This window comes from Pinus tabuliformis, chromosome 2_2, assembly GCF_031772625.1.
Source record: "Pinus tabuliformis cultivar Carrire ecotype Pingquan chromosome 2_2, CPIR1, whole genome shotgun sequence".
Taxonomy (NCBI): domain Eukaryota; kingdom Viridiplantae; phylum Streptophyta; class Pinopsida; order Pinales; family Pinaceae; genus Pinus; species Pinus tabuliformis.
This window is the reverse complement of record NC_142300.1, coordinates 781,194,013-781,213,168: the sequence shown is the minus strand read 5'-3', so window position 1 is coordinate 781,213,168 and position 19,156 is coordinate 781,194,013. Positions and strand designations below refer to the sequence as shown.

The following is a 19,156-nucleotide window of genomic DNA, read 5'->3' as shown; positions in this document are numbered from 1 at the left end:
AAAAGAATGGGTAGCACGCACGTGAGAGCAATCCCGTCAAAAAACGAGTTTAACAAAAGAGGCGGCGGCAGATCTGCGGGAATTGATGCGGTAGCAAGTGAACGCGCAGTTGAATGATGGGATGACGTCACCCAACGGTTCGGCGGGGACAGCTCACCCCCGCGCCACGGATTATGCCGATTCAAAATCTAATCGGCTAGATTGCACTCATGCATCTATCAACCACCGTTTTGAACTCGAGCGGCTATCCTGATCTTTCTGCAGTTCGATACACCGAGCCTTTGGCTATCAGAACGATTGTGAAGCACACCCAAGGCGCAGACGGACTGCAGTCTTTCTCGAAAATCGCGCGCTGCATTCTACAGGAACGCTGTCATTCTACAGGAACGTTGTCATCCTACAGGAACGCGGTTTCTACAGGAAGGTGGGTGCCTGACGTAAAAAGGTGGCAAATTAAAAAGGTAACCCTGAACTCTTCATGCAACTGGTTATTAAAGGTAGCAGAATTGTCGTCCACAGTCTGGTCATAGAAAAATGGTGAAATTGTTGTGCCTATACTGTCATTCTACAGGATGTCAGGGTAATTAAATTGTGTTAAGTTCCTCAGGGATAAGTTTTGTGGATTATGTGCATGACATTCTACGCTCTGTCTCAGTAAACCAAATTTCTTCCACAATCACCACCTCTGGTTAAGGAAACTGTTTTATCATGCCGGGTGGGTTTATTAGACGAGAACCCACTGATTCAACCAAATTAAGGGAAAACCAGGAGGTGGTGGAGCTCTTCACACGGGTTCAATGGATATCTTTTTGTGACAAATTGCAGGGTTACGACGATGAAGTGGCAGAAGAATTTTTGCAGGCTCTGAGGCCGAAATCCAAGACACTGGCCACAGTGAACTTCAGGGGTCTAAGCCTCAAGCTCACCCCGCAATATATCAGTCGAATTACTGAACTTCCAATGGGTTTGCCATGGGATAAGGAAGAAAGGAAGTTGAGCCAGCAGGCCAAGAAAGAATTCTTTCCACCTGAGGAGGAATTCTCGGAGGACAAAAATGGGGTGCGTAGAACCAGTTTGCTGCCACCATGGAATGAAGTTAGCCTGCAAATCATGAAGTATATAACCTGTGAAGGCCATTTTAGCATCGTGTACGCGTATCACTTTCGGTTGCTCACTGAATTGAGGCACCGGGTTGATCTTCCTGTAGAACAGAAACTGAGCATTCCTTATTTCCTGCTACAGTCCCTAATTGAGTGTGCCACAAAGTTAAAAGAAGGCATACCAGATCAGGTAGCCCACCATGGGTTGATCAAACTTCTTGTGGAGGATGCGCTTCATTCATATAAGGTTCCCCTCTCATGGGAATCATTCAGGAATTTGACAAGAGATGGAGACATAAGGATGTTGATTGAAGAAACGGGTTCCTCCAGCAGTGAGGAAAAAGAAGCAGTGGCCGAGGGAAAGAAAGAAACAGGCCAGAAGACCCCGACCACAGTGCAGAAGAAAGAACAAAAGAAGAAGCATGAGAAAAAGGATGACAAGGAAAAAGGTGACACACCCATCTTGTCAGCAAGAGAAAAGAGGTTGAAAAGCAGAACGGACAAAGCTGAGGTGGTCCACATCAGCCCAAGTACCTCATCAGCACCTGCAACCAAACCAAAAAGCAAAACCCATGCAGCAAAGCAAGCAAAGGTGGTGACACCCGTGTCTACAGGAAAGCAGAAACAAGCTTCTACAGGAAGCCCGAAAACAGAGAAAGGGTCTTCTACAGGAAGCCCGAAATTGGCAAAAGGGTCTTCTACAGGAAGCCCGAAAATTACCAAAACAGGGGCTTCTACAGGAAGCCCTGAAAAGGTGAAACCCAAGGAGAAGAAGGTGGACATTCTGGCAAGGGAGGCAGCAGCTGTATTAGCTGGCCTCAGCACGCCACCTAAGCCAAAAGAAAAGAGGAAGAGGGAGACCCCTCTATACTTTAAAGCTCGAAGAAGTTTTAGGATAAAGACGGGCAAGCCACAGCCTCCGTCCAGCAGCCCAATTGTCATCCAAGATACCCCTGCTTCTCCCAAGGAAAACTCCCCCTCAAGGATAACAGTCACCTATGAGAAGGGGAGTCCAAAGAAAAATACGTGGCAAGAAAGGTTAGACCTGTTGACTGAAAAAACTCGGCTACAGGAGGCTGAAAATGTTCTACAGGACACTCTGGCCCGGCTACAGGAAACGGAGAAGAGGGAAGGAGAAGGACCCTCATCACCACCAAGGGAGGGTGAGGTAGAGCCACCTAAAGAGGCAGAAGAAGTACATATACCAGAGCCCAGCCCTCAGCCTAGTCTGAGTTCATACTACACCTTTTTAGAGGCGGGCAAAATCATACCGCAGAAATTTACTGTACCCCTATTTTTTGCATTAGAGGAAGAAAGAGTCCGTACCCACACATGGATGCAGATCGCCAAGTCAAAGGGTGTGGCGGACATAGGCCCCTTACAAGAGCAACTCAAGGAGGTCAAGAGTGAATTCACCATGGCTAAACATGTGGCTAATTGCCAACGTGTGCTTCTACAGGAAGAAAACTAGAAGCTGAGATTGCAGCTACAGGAACTAAGGGCAGGGGCAGGTACATCCTCCAAAGACACCACAGAAGAAAAACAAGGCAAAAAGGAGCTGACCACCAGTTTTGAGGAGCCAATGACACTTCTACAGGAAACAGAACAGCAAGCACAAATTGAAGTGCAAGCTCTAAAAGAACAGCTGCAGCAAAAGGAAGCACAATTGGTCTGCATGGCCAGTTGGGCCATGGAGGCAATACAGTGCAGACAACCTGCAAAATCCTATGGTTTGTACTTAAAAGAGCAATGGCTGCAGTTCCAAATAAATACCTTGGCACAAAGAGGTATTTCTCAGATCCAAAACCCACAGCAATTTTCTGAATTGTGCAGTACTAGTTCGTCAGAAGACAAAGCCAAATTAGCAGAGTTCTACCTCCACAATTTGGCTCTGCCTAATGAAGTCTCCTGGGATCCCAATATTGCCTTGGGTGATATGCAATTGATGGCGTTCGCTTCATGGTTGAACCATGAGGATCAAAGAGCAGCTGAAGCAAAATCGGTCATGAACCGAGAATTGAGCGAGCCACTGTTCATTCGAGCAAAACCAGAGGATCCGGTTGCACTCATCTCAGCACACCAACAGTTGTCTACTGATCCCACAGCTTCCTTGAGATTTATGGACCAACAGGCCCAAGCCATAGCTCATTTTGAAGACATGGAAAGATTGTTAGGAGAAAGTGCTGCCCAAGCATGTACACGCAGATGGAATACCTTGGCACACAGTTTGAAAATCCGAGAGTACCATACCCCAACTCGGATGAGGGAAGCTTTGGTAAGGGTAGACCTTTACAAGAAATCCATGCAAAGCCTCCAGGCTAGCTGGATTGGCCTTAAACTCAGCCCACCACTACTGCTAGGGTTGACTGAAGGCAATACAGAGGAGGATGACAGTGAACAATGGGAAGAGGTGAACATGAAAGCTGGGTTTCACATCAGCAAGGAGGACACTACCACAGAGGCTTGGGATGTAAGGGAAGCAGTAAAATCAATGAAGGATGAAGATTTGGATTAAGTTGCTCAAGGATGAGCAAATATTTTAGTTGGGGGGTGATGATGAGCCCCAATTTTTGGTACAATTTGGGCTCATATTGGCCTACTTACCTTGCTCAACCATTCATCTTTTATCACTTATGCATTCATTTCTTAGTATATTCGTGTTGTTTGTAGGAAGAAGGGAAGGCATTATATCTGTGTGGCTAATACATGATGATTTCAGGTTTTTGGCATTAAAGAGAGCAAAAGACCACGCAAATGGAGACAAGGAGACATCAAAGGTGACATTGCGGGTTCATAGGGAGGTTGTCCATAGTCTTGATGACCTTCCTCGTGATTTTCACCTTAACTCCGAGCTCCAACAGCATTCCCCACCGAGCTTAAAGGCAGCCAACATGTTATACAGGATCAGTAGTTTGACTTCCAGTTGGACAGCCAAGCTCCACGAATGGAGGAAGCCAGCTTGATCTTCATTGTGTATAAATATGAAGGTCGTAGCCTTTGATAGGAGCATTTTGAACTTTTGAACTGATATTGTAATTTCTGAGCACAGCTCGGTGTTTGTTTTTGTAAGCCAGTTTTGGCATGACATTAGACTCTTGATTATGAATAAAGGCAAGCAGATTTGGATCTAGTTCTGAGCTTTTAAGGGAGATATAGCTCTCAGGTTAGGGCCCAACCTGAGAGCAATAGACCTCCTCTTCTTGTAGTGTTATTTGCCTTTCTTTCCAGCACTTTGTTTCGTTGTTTTGATATGCATTTCAAGAACACAGTCTACTGATTTGATTTCTTTAATAAGATTGAGTAGGATTAGCTTATGGTTAAATCACTTTCAGTTGCTTAGATCAGAATAGGAGGTTTGTAATTCACTGGAGCTCCAAGAAAAGGTTGTTAGTGCCTTCACTGCCATCTCTGTTTAGAGATTGGGGTGCAGTCTATACCAACCACACAAAAAAACGCAGTCTTTTTCTACTTTTATGCAAGCTGCAACACAGTCGTTTTAATCGTGGATCCTTCCATGCATTTTGCTCTAGAGCCATACTTCTTCATTCTACCTCCATGCACGACTTTTCTTCATGATTTACATTGTTGTTCATTGGTTTAATAGCACAGGTAGCACAGGTTAATGGATTCTCATTTTTGGTGCAAGACATAAGCAATTTGTTTTATTTACACTGCTCAGTATCATTCCACTTCCTTCTTCTTCTTCTTAACCTCGCCTCAAGCCACCTACTCGACCTCTGTTCAGCTCGTTCACCTTCCAACTCTTCCATTGCCCACGTAGCTCCATCTTTTTGACCTTTCGTTGTTTCCATCCTTCTATTCACCAACCAACTCCGTGCACTCTCTCTCCATCTTATTCCTCTGCCCCTGAGCCATCACAAGCTCCATCTCCACCTTACCTATCCACCCATACCGCTCCATCACTTCACCATCACCCAAAACTCCCTTGGTAGAACATCCTGTAGAAGGTAGCAGATTTCCTGTAGAATTCCTTAGTTTCCTGTAGGATCCCCTGCAGACATCCTGTAGGAGCCTGCAAACTTGGTTGCTGAGCACCTGAACGTTGTAGACTTCTATGGACTGATGCTAGGGACCCTCTGGGACCTCTCCTAGCCCTCCTGACCTTTCCCAAGCTTTCTCTCCCTTCGCACCACCTCTGCACAGCCAAACCCTAATAAGAAACAAAACCATAATCACTCCAACCACTTAAGCAAAAATACAAAAACAATGTTCTTTTCAATGGAAGTAGTTTGAGTTCATGCATTTCACATCACTAGAAGTAATGGCATCATTTTTAGACATTTGCACTCTCATTATTGCATCCTAGAGGTTAAACTAGTCAGATTAGGGTTTACTAGGGTTTCATGTTTTGGTTGGCTTTCAGTTCATTTTTGCAAAGTAGATTAATTTCCTTTGAAATAGCCTTCGTCCATCATTTAGAAAGCTTCTTCTGAGAACATATAGAAGTTGGCTTGAGCCCTAGCAGACTTGTGCCAGCTGACCAAGTGACAGCTGCGACAAGAGCTAGTACTTGTGCATACAACACCGTCGCTTCCAAGTTTGTACGAACTACCGGGTTGATAAAATTAGAGATAGGAAGCTCCAGGAGTTGTAGCATTATTGCTACAATATTGGAGCCCACCACTGATCCATAGGGAGTGTCTCGAGAACTGTATTCTACCATCTTGTTAGTCATCTTTGATATTCTTCATGCAAGATATATCATGTCAGTTAAACCAAATCACAATAAACCAATGTACCTTAGCATAATTTGACGAGGATACCTTTTCTGCAAGATCAACAAATCAGCGTTATACATGTATAACATAATCATGACAACATATCAAAATATAAAACATGATCATGTAACCATATATCCATCATTCTAACTAGATTCCAGTCATCAATGCATGCCCATATCAACTACACATAGCATGACCTCATGCATGGAGACAACCACCACATCACTATACACTTGACCACATGTGAAAACTAATGTGCATAAACACCATGTAACCAACCAGACACTCATGAAGACACACTTCACAACAACAACAATATCCTTCACATGGCGACACCACTACAACCATGACCAACACCATGCATATGCAATAAGCATATAGACCACAAGGGTGATTAACATAAGAGAAACCAACATGAATGCATGACCAACACATAACCCATCCAGTCTAAGGGGTGAACCATGCTCTAATACCACTCTATAATAACCTCCTCCCATATCTACCCATGTAACCGGCCAACCAGGGTAAAGATGTGACAATAAGTTACTATGATATGATTCAACCTCCTAAGTCACCTTAAGGAAGTGGAACTGACGGAAACACACCATAAAAACCTTCCACATAAGGAGCAGGACTCCCAGGAACCATCCCAACCACCCAGGTAACTAGTACCTGGGTCCCACTAATTTTTTAGATCATTAAAACCTCGGACCCTCCCTTGATATGGACAACCATGCGTCCAAAAGGCTTCAGGCGCTCCCACAACATGGGTATGCATGTGTCTAAGGACTTTTCTGCCTATTGTTATGCTTACATCTCTTGGATTTGAGCCACTTTTTCAAGCCTAGATCCAAGGTCACTACCCAAAACTCTATGACATTTACAGAATCCATAATTTACATAATCACAAGACCTACAAATCAAATATGACTCCAAGACTAGGCCTGACCATCCCAACCGGGACTGACATTATGTCAAACACTTGGCATCAATGCAATCTATAGGAAATGAATACAAGACAGAGCATAAATGACTGATAACTCATATGTAACTTGACAAGAAGGGTCACCACCCTCTTCCCTTAACTATTTTGACATCAATTAGGTCTTGCATCCATTATCCTTTCAGTTACTAGTAAATACATGAGATAACCATGAACATAACCAGCCATATAACCATGCTTATAACTAGAATTTAAACCATGTAAATAATAGAGAGATAATAACTATTAAAGCCACATAATAACAAGTACCAAAGCAAGAGAAATTAGATTTTATTAAACCTAGGCAAAGCTGACTAGGTTTGAGACTTTCACATACCACCCGACCGTAGACATGAATGAACAAAATCTTTCTTTCAGCCAGTCACCCCTATGACATATTCCAAGCATGAATGTGGGATCTCATGAATAAACCAATCCAAAAATGACTAAGGGAATCCAAAGGTTAAACCACCTCCACCCTCACCAAACTGTGATCTCACTAAAACCGACATCAAGATCACAAAACCAAACCAAGCTTGAAATGCCTCCAAAATCCATTACTATCCTTGAGGAATTTTATGTCTCCTTGTCTCTCAGGTTTTACCGCAATCCACACCGGATCACTAGGCCCTAAACCAAGACTCCAGCCTCAAGATTTATTGTGTATCTCGCCAAATCCAGTCAATGGATTCCTAGGCCTTTGGGTTTTTCCTGAGACCACCTTCGCCCCAAATTCTGAAACCATCCAGAAATTCCAAAGCTCAAAAGTAAGAAAACAATCCCATCACACCATGGCTATCCAGAAAAAAGGAAAGGCTAGGTTGAAAACCATTGTCATAACATGGAAAAACGATGCCACCGACAACAAGAGAACCATCTACCAACATACAAAGCCATGCATGTCATAACCAACTAGGAAATCACACATGCAATATGCTACCTGTAAGTGTTCCTGCTGAAGTTGTTTGATCCTGCGCTTCCTTGCTTGATCTTTGCTTTCCTTCTTTTCCTTTGCTTGTTTTTCCTTTCCTTGCTCCAAAGATAGGGTTCTCCAAGAAAACTCTAAGTGTTCAAGAGTGGGAAATAGAGAGAGAGAGAGAGAGAGAGAATAATGGGAGAGCTCCAAAACTGAATTGACAAAAGGTTACACACTGATCCTCAAAAGCCTTTTTATCAATGAGACCTCTATTTTCTTCATTTTCCTTTGTTTTTATTCAATTTCCTCCTCACATACAACCTATGACCTTTCACCTTCCTATTTTCCTTTATTTTCATAAATAAATGTGTCAAAATACATTTTTTACCTTTTTAATGCCTTAGTCATTGTCTTTGCCAATTTCTCTCAGCCATAAAAACATATCTAGTGATGCCCACTAGGGTATCTTTGCCCAACATTCATCTTGGAATAAGTGTCCCTTAACCATGGTTTTATTTTGCCTTTATTAACTTTTATTACATGAACTTTCCACTAGAATATCTTTGCCCAACATTCAGCTTGGAATAAGTGTCCCTTCACCGTAGTCTCATTTTGTCTTTATTAACTTTTATTACATGAACTTTTAACCATGGATTGTTCCAAGGACACATGAGATCTCTAATAAATCCTTTATCCAACAAATAATGTAACTATCTATTTACTTATTCACTCTTAGTGGGCATCATTATATGTAGCACCTTGTTCAAAAGAACAAAACATAATATCATATCAATATGATCAATGTGCAATGCTCCTCATAAGTGTTATCCCATTTAGAATGTCATATGTAACAACCTCTTCAAAGTCCTCAACTCCTTCAATTTTGCTAGAAAAATTCTATTTTCTACAATTTGGTTGCTACATGTTATAAGAGAAAAACAACATTTCAAACTCTTCAATCCTTCCATAACTTCTTTAGAAGAACAAAACATCAATCCATTATGAATCTCTCCACCCTTTTCCTTCATGAGGAACAAACCTAAATTTATTTCCTCCCTTCTTAAAATAGATGTTATTATTCTTCTCACCATGTACAAAAATTTTATCACACCACCATGCCCTATCCAATAGATGGTGATAAGAATCCACTAGAAACACATCAGGTAACACATGAGATTAATAATCTCTAATGTGGAAACATACCAAACATTGTTCAAACACCATCACTTAGTCTCCCTCTTGCAACCATGACATTGTATGTGCATTTGGATGGGTTGTACATTTAATTATAACTTTTGTATCACCTTGGTGGAAATCAAATTCTTTGTGCTATCACCATTAAGAATTCAAGTATAACCATTTATCTCCAATCTTGTATTTGTTTTGAAGACAAACTTTCTCTATGCTACCTATTTTTCTTCAAGTTATTTCCTCAATTTCAAGAGCACTCTTCCAAACATCAAATTCTATGCTCCCACTAAACATCAACAACACTATCATTTATTGTAGTGTATGTTTGTATATCAAGATGTGCATTATCACTTCTCCTTCCATCACAATGATTCACTAGGCATTATATGCTTTGTACACATGTGCTCCACATTTGAAACCATGAATCATCATCCTTGACCTATGCCATAACCTCTAACTTTATTAGCATTGTGACCTCCTCTAACATTCTAACTTGCAATACAAGTACTTCTTTCTTCACTCTTCTTGCTACATCATCATCTTCTAGTCACCTACTCTTCCTCTACTCCCTTTGGAACTTTGTTGCATTCTAGCTAACTTTTCCTTTGCCTTCAATGTCAATTGATAGTATTTTGTCACTAACTCTACAACATGCTCATTTCATATGAATGGAACATATAATACATTAACATATCTACCCTATGGTTCTTTACTCTCTTTGTTTTGTTTTGACCTTTTACACCATCTACAAAACTCTTCCATATACTATTTCACAAGTATATCTTTATACATCAAATTTTTCATTTTTCTCTACAAATTCAAAAAAGTAACTAGTATTCAAAAATTTACCTTAGTAACCATTATTTCTCAATTTTTTTTTACCTTACCCCTTGGCTTTTTAAAGTTTGTGTAAGAATGCAAAAGCTTTCAACTTTGTGCATATAAACTTCACTCTTTTGAAATCGTTTAACTCCATTAAATTCAAAATAATTCTTCATCTTTTCAATAATCTATTAACTCCATTAAATTCAAACTGTATGCATCTCCTATCTTATTCCTCTAAGATTCTTAGTGACCCTTCTCATCCTTTCTTCTTCATCTTTTCAATAATCTATCAACTCTGTTAAATTCAAGTTTCGTTGAGTGTCACAGTGGAAGAATCTCTTCTCATTCAACAACTATACGTAACAATTGAAGTTGTCTGCTCTCACATGGATCAAGCTAATACGTAACAATTGAAGTTGTCTGCTCTCACATGGATCAAGCTAGTCTGATACTAACTGATGCAGCCGAGGGCCATAACGATGAAATTGCATAGAAAAAACATGGAAGCAATTGAAAATTAAACACAAAATTGCAATGAGCCAAAACACCACTTATTTATTCCATCGATCGACCAATATCTACGGGTCTTGGGGCAAAATCCCTTCTTCGATCGATTGACAATCTTAAACAATAGTTCCTCGGAGCTTGAACTGTCGCAGTCAAAATCCACCAGTAACATTGCCAGGCCACCGAGACACCAATTGATTTGTCCGTGCATTCATAAGTGAGAAATTCCTATACAGGTTTAAAAAAAAAGTAAACGAGAAAACACACTTTCAAGTTTAGAATCTAATCGGTTAGAATGCATTCATTCGGGCCGGGCCCAGTAAATTTGGTGTTTTTCGTTACAGGGCTGGAATACATTCATTCGGCCGGGCCCAATACTTATAGTGTCTTTAGTTTCATTGCCAGAACGCCGATGGACATTAAAAAAAAGTAAGGGTAGGTTGCTTTTTGGACAATTGATCATCTCTATCAGAAAAATTTTGACTTTAGCTACAGGAAGATTAAGTGCGCCACAGATGTTGGACTATTCTAAAAACTACTTATGCCCAAACGCTTCTGCATCAAGGTATCAAAGAGTCACAAAATCGCCAAATAACTTTATGAAATCTATCTATCGCGATACCCATGTAGCTAGAGCTGCTATGGTGTCAAAATGAAGAGACACAAATTGTTAATACTATCATCTATTTCTTCTGTAATTCTTATCCCATGCCTTATCACGCTGCTTTTCTCAAATATTCCCCAATACAAATTTCTCAAAATTAATCTTCCACCTTCCACTGATCTTGGTTCGAACTCCAATAATTCATCCTTCCACCAGGTTGTGTGTTCGACGAACAGTTTCGTTGCAGCCCTCAGCCCAGGATCTGGAAATCCGGAAAGCCCTCATCAGAATGTTAGCAAGATTAAGGTGGAGTCGGAGGTACCATGGCCAATCTTTGAATATCCTTCAGATTATAGAGCGGAGAAGTATTTACTAAGGAAAGCTACAGCTGTTGCGAATCGATCTTGTGATTTATATTCACGGGTTTCAGGTAAATCAGATACCCCTCGTATTTAACATATCCATTTCAATCAGATTGTGTTGGAGTAACCCCTACTTGGCATCCTAGAGAAATGAAGTTAGTTAGAGAGGAACCAGAAGGACTGATTAAAATAGAATAACTGAGTTTGACCTAACGAAGTTAAGTTAGAGATGAACCAGAAAGATGGATTAAAACAGAATAACTGAGTTTGACATAACAATTAGGAATGCTTATAGAAATCGGAACAGACTAACCGAGTTTGACATAACTATTAGGAATGCTTATAGAATTGTACACTAAATGTAACATGGGATGGTATAATTTTAATGAATTTCTTCTGGGAGGTTGGAGGGTTTATTGCTTCCTATATTCTTCATCTCTATTTGTATGTGCTTTTGTTTCAGCCTATTAAAGCTAACAAATTGACTACGCAAACATAGCTTTGTGGCATGTGGGTTTCTAAAACTGCGTTTCGTTCTTGATGGCAGTCTCGAATAATATTCATATGATTCGGGACGACGTGTTAATTGATCAGCCTTCTCTGACATACATGAAAGGACCTGAAAACCCTAATTCAGTATCAGTTCCAGTGACCTTCGGAGGAAATCTCGATGTGATTGAAAGGAAAAAGTACTTTAATTATTCTGAGAGGACAGAATTGCCCTGTGGCTTTGCCAATCATGGTAGCCTAGGGTTTGTTGTGTCTGAAGAAGACAAAAGGGCCATGGAGCAGTGCACGGGCTTGGTGGTGATTTCAGCTATATTTGGAGCCTACGACAGGATTAGGCAACCCATCGATGTGAGGAGAAACACAGCAGAAAACGTTTGTTTCTTCATGTTTATGGACAATGTAACTCTCACACACCTTGCTAGTTACCAAATCAGACCGAACGAATCTCATAAAATAGGACTCTGGCGCATAGTTTTGGTCAATGAATTGCCATACAAGGAATCTGTTATGAACAGCCTAGTACCCAAGTATCTTCCCCACAGGCTTTTCCCAAATTGTGTTTATAGCATTTGGACGGATGCCAAGCTACAGCTCGTTGTTGATCCCTTGTTTATTTTGGAATCTCTCCTTGTAACTCAGAAGGTTGATATTGCTATGTCAAAGCACCCTTACAATACCCATACCATGGAAGAAGCCATTTTTACAGTCAGATGGGGAAAGTGGAGTAAAGAAGCTGTGAGATATCAAATGGAGAGTTACTGCACCGATGGCTTGCAGCCCTGGAGCTCTGAAAAACTTCCCTACAGCAGTGGTACGAGAACTCAGCTTTGCTAAATTGGCCTTATTTAATCTTAATCTGATAGCATCTGACAGTTTTTTTCAAGTGGGTATTAAATTTCATCACTCTAATTGATTTTTTCTGTTCATTATTGACATGGCAGATGTGCCTGATACGGCCTTAATATTGAGAAAGCATAGCCTTCCAACGAACCTATTTTCCTGTCTCTTATTCAATGAAATACAAGTCTTCAATCCTCGGGATCAATTGGCCTTTGCATATGTCAGAGATCTGATGAATCCGAAAGTAAAGATTCACATGTTCGAATCAGCCATTTTCAATACAATCACAAATGAATATCGTCACTCCAAGAAAACCAGTAGGAGCGTTTTCAAGGAGCCTGCTTTGTACCAGCAAAGTTCGTTCGGATACGAAATTAAAGCCTGCAAATCGTATTTGGACAGAATGTGGACTGCAAATTCCTTTTGATTGTAATAATTCATTTCAAATTCCAATGAAAATTATAGGCCATAGTCTATTTGTTATAATTTTTTTTTAAGGTTCTTTTGGTCTGTCAAAAATTTGTTGGAATTACATGTTTAAGTGTTTTTATACTATTATATCTATATATACAATCAAAAACAAATTCTAAGCTACCAACATATAAAAAAAATTCACTTGCTGTGACACGACAGATACTGTAAATGGCTCCAGAGAACCTAGAAAAGTTCACTAGATGCCCGTTGCTATTGGTTGACAGATACTGTAAATGGCTCCAGAGAACCTAGAAAAGTTCACTAGATGCCCGTTGCTAATGGTTGATGATATCACAGATTCTGTAAATGGCTCCAGAGAAAATAAAGTTCACTAGATTCCTGTTGCTAATGGTTGATGACATCACAGATTCTGTAACTGGCTCCAGAGAAAAGCAGGATATTTGATAATTTACTTACAAATATAACCAATCAATGACACTAATGAATAATTGTTGCTAATGGTTGATGACATCACAGATTCTGTAACTGGCTCCAGAAAAAAGCAGGATATTTGATAATTTACTTACAAATATAACCAATCAATGATTCTAATGAATAATTGTTGCTAATGGTTGATGACATCACAGATTCTGTAACTGGCTAAAGCAGGATATTTGATAATTTACTTACAAATATAACCAATCAATGACACTAATGAATAATTTTGTAAATGTTTACTGTGTTAGATATGTGAAATCGCTGACAGAGGTACTCCATAATTGAAATCATTCTGGCTGGGCCGGCAAGGAAAGAAGGGAGATTATATCAACGATTATGCATCTGTTCTGATTAATGGGGATTGGGGAGAATGAACTGCTTTCCATGTGAAATCAACAACTGTTGGTTCTTGTAATGATGATTGAAACAATGATTTCCACGGAGATGCATAATGAAATGTATCGTGCATCTGGTTGTTTTGATTAGAGTTATACTGTAAGCAGATTTTAACGCAATCCTGGCAGATCATAAGATTATTTCAGGATTATCTTCTTTGTACAGAAAGTCAAATTCATCTGATATCAAATCATAATAATTTTAAGGTGGAAAACAGCGCTATGTGATTCTTTATTCGTTGTAATGATTGTATCATATTCCAGTTGTCTTTGTTTGGTGTATACTGTAAAATAGTTTTCAAATACGGACTTTGAAGATTAGGTAAGAATTACCGTTATGGGGAGAGTTTGGTCAAACTAATCTGAAATTATGGAATATTTTTCCAGTGGACGACAGTTAGCTGTTTGTAATTAATGTATAGCAAAGAAAATTAAGAAGGTTAAAATTAATAAATGGGTTAGATTTATTTTAATTATCTATTTACTAAGTATTTAAAGGAACTAAATTTCTTTTTACTCTAAAAAAGATTTGCACTTCAAGAGAGTTGATCTCTCTTGAGACTTGGTAAATATGGAGTTAAGTTTATTTTTCTGAAAAAATGTGGAGTTAAGTTGGATATATATATGCAAAACCATAAGTAAATTAAACTATGGGTAAAATTTGCAATTGATTATTTTACCTCAATTTTATTTTAATTATTAATTATTTTATTTTATTGTATTGTATTTTTAACTCTACGTAGTTTGACCTAGTGAAAATGTCTATAGGAAAGGACATTACAACATCTCTTACATAAAAAAAAAAAAAAAATCAAAATTAATTCACTTTAATTTACAAATTATAATAAATTTATGAGTTTGTTTTTGTTTATAGGAAGGAAAAATAGGAATTGGAGTATATAATTATTGTTGTTATTAAAGACTACATAGCATGGTATCGTTATTCAAAAAATCTTTATATTACAGCGTACATGTGAGGTAAGGAAAATAACTCTCAAATTGATGATTTTGCATTAATGTGAACATAATTATATAACATGAAGATGTGACTTTTGGAAGATGATGTGTGAATTTTGATATTCATCTTCTAAGGGTACTTACTATTATATTTGCTCATTTTCCTTTATTTACATATTTATAATTTATTTACCCCAATCTCTAAGGATTAGGTGTATAACATTTCCCCCTTAATATGAAGGGGCATTTGTGAGTCCAAACATCATTCTAAATCTTTCAAACTTTTCTCTTCCAAGTGCTTTGGTGAAAATGTTTGCAATTCGCTCATTTGTGGAACAATGTCATAGATGAATAGTCTTGACCTCTACATGATAGTGAATCAAACGATACTTTGTATTGATATGTTTAGTTCGATCAAGGAAGTTGGGATTCTTGGCCAACTTAATTGCAGATGTGTTGTCAATAAAAAGGGGAGTAGAGTTCACTTGTTTCTTTTGCAACTCTTCAAGAATTTTCTTGAGCTACACAATCTCCTTTAATGCTCCTACAATTGCCACATATTCTGTGTATGTTGTCGAATTTGTTGGAACTGATTATTTGTGTGACCTCCAAGAGACAAGCTTGATCCAAGATCCCTAAGATAGCCTGAAGTAGACGTTCCATTTTCCTTATCTCCATCAAAGTCTAAATCGGAATATTCAATTAGGTTGAAGTTATCCACATGTGAATACTCTAGTCCAAATTTTGAGTTCCTTTCAAGTACTTTCAAACCCTTTTTGTAGTAGACCAATGTCCTTCAAAAGAATTTTGCATAAACCTAAAATTGTTCCAACATCAAATGAAATATTTTGTGTGGTAGTGGTAAAGTAGATAAGACCTCCCACAAGCTATCTATACTTAGTTTCATCCCCAAATTCATCTCCTTCTTTAGATGTGAGGTTTAGATTTTGTTCCATTGGAGTGGAAAAAGGATGGTATTAAACCATGTCAAACTTCTTTAACAATTATCCAATGTACTTATTTTGAGAGAGGAAAATATACCTTGGATGTTGGGTCACTTCAATTCTCAAGTAGTGAAAGTATCATAAATTTGTCATCTCAAATCCTTTCTTCAACTCTTTCTTTACGAATTCAATGTAGTTTTGATTGTTCCTTGTTATCAACAAACGTTTACATATACCACGAGATAGACAATATTTTTGCCAACTTTCTTAACAAATAAAGTTGCATCATTAAGATTAAAGATGCTCAGATAATTTTTCATACTAAGCTTGCAGTGCCTGTTTTAGGCCATATAAGGATTTGATGAGTTTGCATACTTCTTGTTCTTGTCCCTTCACAATAAATCATTCTAGCTGAGAGATGAAAACATTTTCTTCCAATTCTCCATTCAAGAAAGAAGTCTTCACATCCATCTAATGAACTTTCCATCCATTATGAACTTCCAAGGCAAAGAGAGTCTAGAGGGTGGCCCATTTTAATGTGGGGGCAAAGATCTCTTTATAATCGACACCTTCTTTCTATGTAAATCCTTTTCCTCAAGCCTTCCTGTGTGCCTGTCAAGTGAGCCATCTGATTTATACTTGTTCTTGTAGACCCACTTGCAACTAATTGGTTTTGTTCCAAATGGAGGGTCCACCAACTTCTATGTTCCATTCTTTGTGGGAGCAACATACTCCTTCTGCATTGCTTATTTCCATTCATCATGAGAAGCTTCTTCTTTAAAGGAATTTGGTTCAAAATTATTAGACACATTCAATTCACAATTATATGAAACACCCATACATCACCTCTATTTTGTCTAGTGGAACTTCTATTTCTTGTCTTTCTAACCTCATCAAGGTCATTAGCGGAGTTTTGAGGTATAAAATGGGTCTTCTAAAAAAATTATAAAATAATAGTGGAAATAATAAAATAATATTATATTACATCATCAAAATTTAGAGGGAAACTGATGCAGGAGCATCTGGTTAACAGGGCAGTGGTTTCCGAAAAGGACAGAGGACACGGTTTGTTGGATGGGCAGTAGAACTGTCTTTGTTTTTTTTTCTTTTATTGTTATTATTATTAACTATGTTAATGTACTCTTGAAATTGCCAGAAACAAGGAAAAACAATACTGTTATAGTTTTTACTTTTAATTAGGAACAGTAGTGATTAGGTAGCATTTCTGTGCTTTACAAACAACCATATTACGGTTGGAAAATACAAAGAAAGACAGAATGTATCAATTAACTGTAGGCAACCACAAAAGGAACAACTGTTGAGACTAACGATATAACTAACAACAGTTACCAAATGAAAAACTGTTTTTTTTGTAGACAGAATTACAAAAAGGGTGGAACGAACCATTGTCGGGGTTCAACTTCGTGTAAACAAACAGAGCAGAGACAATAAAGAAATAAACATTATGTGCATATATTTACATTGTGTTCAAAGCTGCGTATTCGTGCAAACAAGAATAATAAGCAAGACTGTTAAGTAAAGCATGCTACAGGTGTCGTATTCAAGAGAGTAATAACGCACTAGAGGAAGAACTGTAGCCGATTTCATACAACCAGAACCACAGGTATGTGAAAACATAACACAGGCCTTGTCGTTTTACAAATCAACAATTCATATAAATAAACCGCATAGCCGGACAAGCATTTATATATACAAACCCCTGTTACAAGTTTTCATTACATACTGTCTACAATAGAAAAACAATTTAGGACCACAGACAAGTCGCTAACCTAATGTGAACAGGAACCAACCCGCACCGAGGTTCAATATTACAATTACAACCAGAAAACAACGAAAGGCCGACATATGAGAAGAACAGTCTAAAGCCAGCACGCAAGTCCAACATTGGAAGTCGAAACAACCTAAGAGCAGTTACCAAACACCAAGGGGAAAGAGCTACCCGTGTTTGCGGACTGTCGAGAGCATGATAACGGTGGCCATGAACAGCCCCACCTGCAAGAAAATGTGCAGAGAAGATTAGTGAGGGCGGCACCATAACCCAGTGAAAGAAAGACAAGAGAAAAACTACAAGAAGGGAAAAGCAAACGAGACCGAAACTGAACTTACATGTTCACGGAACCAGAACCTCCAGCCAACCCAGAAGGATTTCCTGCTCACGAAGGAGCCGTGACATTAGTAACAGAAAAAGAAGAATACAAAAGACTCCGGCATAGAACTCAGAACTTACCCTGGTTGCATGCGGAGCTTCCAGCTGAGAACGCCGCCATCGAACCACTGAGGACGGAGAAGAGGAATCGAACCAGTATCGGAAGTCCACAATAGTTCCAGGAGTACCCATTGCCAACAGAGAGAAAACAAAACTGAATCATACACAGGGCACCAATAATTTATGCAGAGACAGAACCCTAAGGAGTTGAAACGACGAAAGCTCAAACCAGAACAACATTTGATAAGCAAACCGAGAAGCAACGCCTTCAAACCTTACCAGCACAAGCATAAGACGCCAGAAGAACAGGCTGTGTCAGGCACATAGCCACGACCAGAATTGAAGGGGCAATCGGGCATCGGAATAGTGGACCGAATAGCCAAGCGACGGAGGAAAATCGCACCCAAAGGCATTGACCGTAGGTCACAGAGCTCGCAGAGCAAAGGAGGAACAACACCAACTGTAAACGGAAAAAGTGAGGAGGCGCGAAGGGTCGAGAACCCTAAACCCCAAAACAATCTTGCGGATTTTCCGAGGCGAACAGCTGTTAAGCGGATGGAGGGTTGAGGTACTGCCTCATTAAACCGAATCTACATGGTACCAATTCTGAATTAAACCACACAGATAAACAACAGGCCCAATACATTATTACATTCACCGCAGATTGTTACACCTCAGCTTACCAACAGCAGGACCACGTGGGCTGGCCTCATCAAGTGGTATCAGAGCTACCTTTTGGAAAAAATGGAAGCGTCAAGACGTGGACGTGGGAGAGGTGTACGCCGAGGAGCAGATGAAGGATTGAGAGAACAGATCAGAGTTCTTACAGCTCGTTTGGAAGCAGTGGAGGCGGGCAGGCGAAGAGACCCGGAACTTGGAGATGACAGTGAGGAGGAAGCAGTAACTGCTACAGATGGGTCAGACGAAGAAGCCCCGGAGTTGAGGCTGCTGCGATCAGTTTTATTAGCTAGCAGCAAACCCAAAACAGAGATTTCCAACTACGATGGCAGTCTGTCTGCAGATGTCCTGCTGGACTGGATAAGCGAATTAGATAAGTATTTTGAAAATGAGGAATTCAATGAGAATAAAAGAGTTAGATTCGCTGCAACTAAATTAAAGGGGCACGCCCTCTTATGGTGGGA

General features: G+C 39.4%; 1 protein-coding gene across 1 annotated transcript; it reads left to right on the top strand.

The window, feature by feature from the left end:
- Positions 1–10,687: 10,687 nt before the first annotated feature.
- Positions 10,688–13,065, top strand: LOC149195022 (alkaline ceramidase TOD1-like). Its single transcript, XM_089405221.1, has 3 exons — positions 10,688–11,297; positions 11,777–12,550; positions 12,681–13,065. The coding sequence occupies exons 1-3, from the start codon at positions 10,916–10,918 to the stop codon at positions 13,004–13,006; spliced, it is 1,482 nt and encodes a 493-aa protein (XP_089261347.1). The 5' UTR covers positions 10,688–10,915; the 3' UTR covers positions 13,007–13,065.
- Positions 13,066–19,156: the final 6,091 nt, after the last annotated feature.

Excerpts from the sequence above, each read along its gene's own strand:
- LOC149195022 (XM_089405221.1), top strand. The coding sequence starts at position 10,916 with ATGAAGAGACACAAATTGTTAATACTATCATCTATTTCTTCTGTAATT. Across the intron at positions 11,298-11,776 it reads TTTATATTCACGGGTTTCAG|TCTCGAATAATATTCATATG; the intron begins GTAAATCAGATA and ends TCTTGATGGCAG. Across the intron at positions 12,551-12,680 it reads AAAACTTCCCTACAGCAGTG|ATGTGCCTGATACGGCCTTA; the intron begins GTACGAGAACTC and ends TTGACATGGCAG.